Genomic DNA, 2,380 nt, shown 5'->3' with positions numbered 1-2,380 from the left:
CTGAACACCCGGGCGTCACCTGGACAGCAAGGGCCTGAGATCTGTGACTCTCTCCAGGGTCAAGTTCACCCACTGCTTCTGTCATGCGGATCTGCACATCTGTGTGTGCATGCACATGCACGCACACCTGGAGAAGCAAGCAACCAGCCTCAGCTCCCGCAGGACACCTTCTACCAAACACACTTTGATCTGCTGAGTGACCAGCGCGACCACACGTGCGAGATGCTGGGATCGGGGTGCAGGGGTTCAGAGGGTTCAGGGGTGAGGGCTGGGCTGCAGCTTGGAATTGGAAGATTCTGTTTCTACCATTTTCTAAACACAAGGGAAGGCTTTATTTCTAAGGGTTCTTGAGTTCAAAACCAGCAGAACTCAGGATCTGGCCTGAGACCTTAGCGATAGCAGAGCAGCTGTGCGTGACTAAAACACGTATAAAAAAGAACCCATTTCAACTTGAAAAGGAGGCCTCACGAAGTGAGTCAGTGCCTTTTTGGTGATTATGGCATTTTGTTAATCAATGGCTCTCATAGCATCTAAGACCCTGGACTGCCATACTGGACTAGAAGTTAATTTAACATTTGATATTTTGAAAAAAATTCTGACCATGTTGCATAGAAACGCAGTTCTGCACCATCTCTCCTTCTGAGATCCTTCAAGATCAAGCATGGACCCTACTCTGGCCTCTGTGGACGTCAGGCTTGGGTCTGGGCTGGGGGCCCCAAGGCAGACAAGTGGGGCTGGGGCACCCGCAGGGGCACCCGTCACCCCAGCGTCCCCGCCTCCCTGCCATCACTAACCTCTGCATGCAAGTCAGACCAAGCAATTTTCCAAATGTTGATTTCCGTTCCTCTCTGAATGGTGAGAGGTCTCAGAATTTGCTCAGTAAAATTAAGTAAAGTTCCCTCCCTGCCAGGGCCGCTCCAATTTCGTGTGTCAGTGTGGATGGGGACATGGTGCCATAAGCAGCGGGACATGGACAGTTTCTGTCACCCTGAACAGTGAGGCTTGCCAAGGCAGGAGGCAACGAGCAGGCAGGAGTTCATTCTGTGGAGCTTTTTGGTTGAGCAGAACTGCCTTTTTCCCTTTTAGTATTAATTGAATCTAGAATTTACTCTGAAAAATGAGGGTGTGAAACTGTGTGATTTATGAGGTCTTCTACAAATTTAATATTTTTATGAACTTCATGAACCCGAAAAGCTGAGATCGTGTATGTCATTAGCCACACTGATTCAAGCATGGCTTCTGTATCACATAAGACTGTGGACTTATAATTTGATAATTTGGTCCAAAAGGTATATTTATATTAGTCAAATATTGGGATAGCTCTGTATATTAAGTTTACACGTCTTTTACTCAGAAGCTTTTCTGCTGGATGAATGCTTTCCCCCTCCTGGGGGCTTGGATAAAGTTACCTGGCTGTGCATTGTCTCTTTTTGAATTACTGTGTGTGTTCTCACCTTAAGAAAGCAAGCTTTTGCAGAAATTGATAAATATTTTGCAGAACTGATATCAATTTTGCAGAACTGATAAATGTTAGGTTTAGGAAATAAATTACACGTCATCCATTTGAACCTAAACCTTAAACCACGTGTCCCATCCAGCCTGTATATCTTACCTCCATGCCTGGAGAGTTAAAGGAATCCTTCTTAGTAACGAACCACTAATATGCTGCGTTGTGGACCCTGACCCGATCTTGGCCAAGGTTCACATCTGGAAAGGCACTGGGGCAAAGCCTGTGACCCCCGTGTCCACGGGCCAGCATCCCAGATGGGCACCACAGGTGAGCGTCCTGAGATGGCCTCCAAGGTGGATGAGCACGCAAAGCCAGAGGGACCCTCACAGGCTCGACACGGGCCACCCGGGAGGGCTCCTCACTCCCTGAATTTCAGCCCCCATCTTCAAAATAGGAGCCACCAAATCTACCTTTTACAGCACCCGAGAGGCCCCTATGAACACATGCGTGAAATGCATGCATAGAAACAAAATAATTAGAATAAGAGAATATCTAATAAAAAGAACAACATCCATAAAAAAACCACACACTTACCACTTCTTTGTGGGTTGCACTTTCTACACTGATGCCATTAACCTGAAAAGATGACAAATTAAGAATTTTGAGGATAATAATTGATAAGTCTCAGTTCAGAACTAACAGGAACTAACATGCAACAGAGCTAAGGACTGAAGTTCAAGATACTGACCTGGAGCAGGGCGTCCCCTACGAACAACATCCCTGTCTGGTCTGCTGCAGGGTCGTAAAAGGGGCAACAGTGTTAACAGAGACTCAGAGACATCACACTCCTTGGTGGTGGCTGAAGCAGAGTGTGCAGTCACCGGTACAGTGTGTGCAGGTGTGTGAGTGTGTGCACACGTGTCTGTGCAC

General features: G+C 47.0%; 1 protein-coding gene across 1 annotated transcript in view; it reads right to left on the bottom strand.

Annotated features, from left to right (window-relative positions):
- Nucleotides 1-2,380, bottom strand: part of SNTG2 (syntrophin, gamma 2) — a 74,437-nt gene that overhangs the window by 53,360 nt on the left and 18,697 nt on the right. Inside the window, exons 4-5 of the mRNA XM_010848438.1 lie at nt 2,199-2,242; nt 2,045-2,086 (exon numbers count right to left, since the gene is read on the bottom strand). Of these exons, the coding sequence (XP_010846740.1) occupies nt 2,045-2,086; nt 2,199-2,242 (86 nt within the window). The remainder of the gene's footprint in view (nt 1-2,044; nt 2,087-2,198; nt 2,243-2,380) is intronic.

The sequence above is a fragment of the Bison bison genome, unplaced genomic scaffold, assembly GCF_000754665.1.
Source record: "Bison bison bison isolate TAMUID 2011002044 unplaced genomic scaffold, Bison_UMD1.0 scf7180017864266, whole genome shotgun sequence".
Classification (NCBI taxonomy): Eukaryota; Metazoa; Chordata; class Mammalia; order Artiodactyla; family Bovidae; genus Bison; species Bison bison.
Note: the sequence above shows the minus strand (reverse complement) of the source record. Positions and strands in the feature narration are given on the sequence as shown.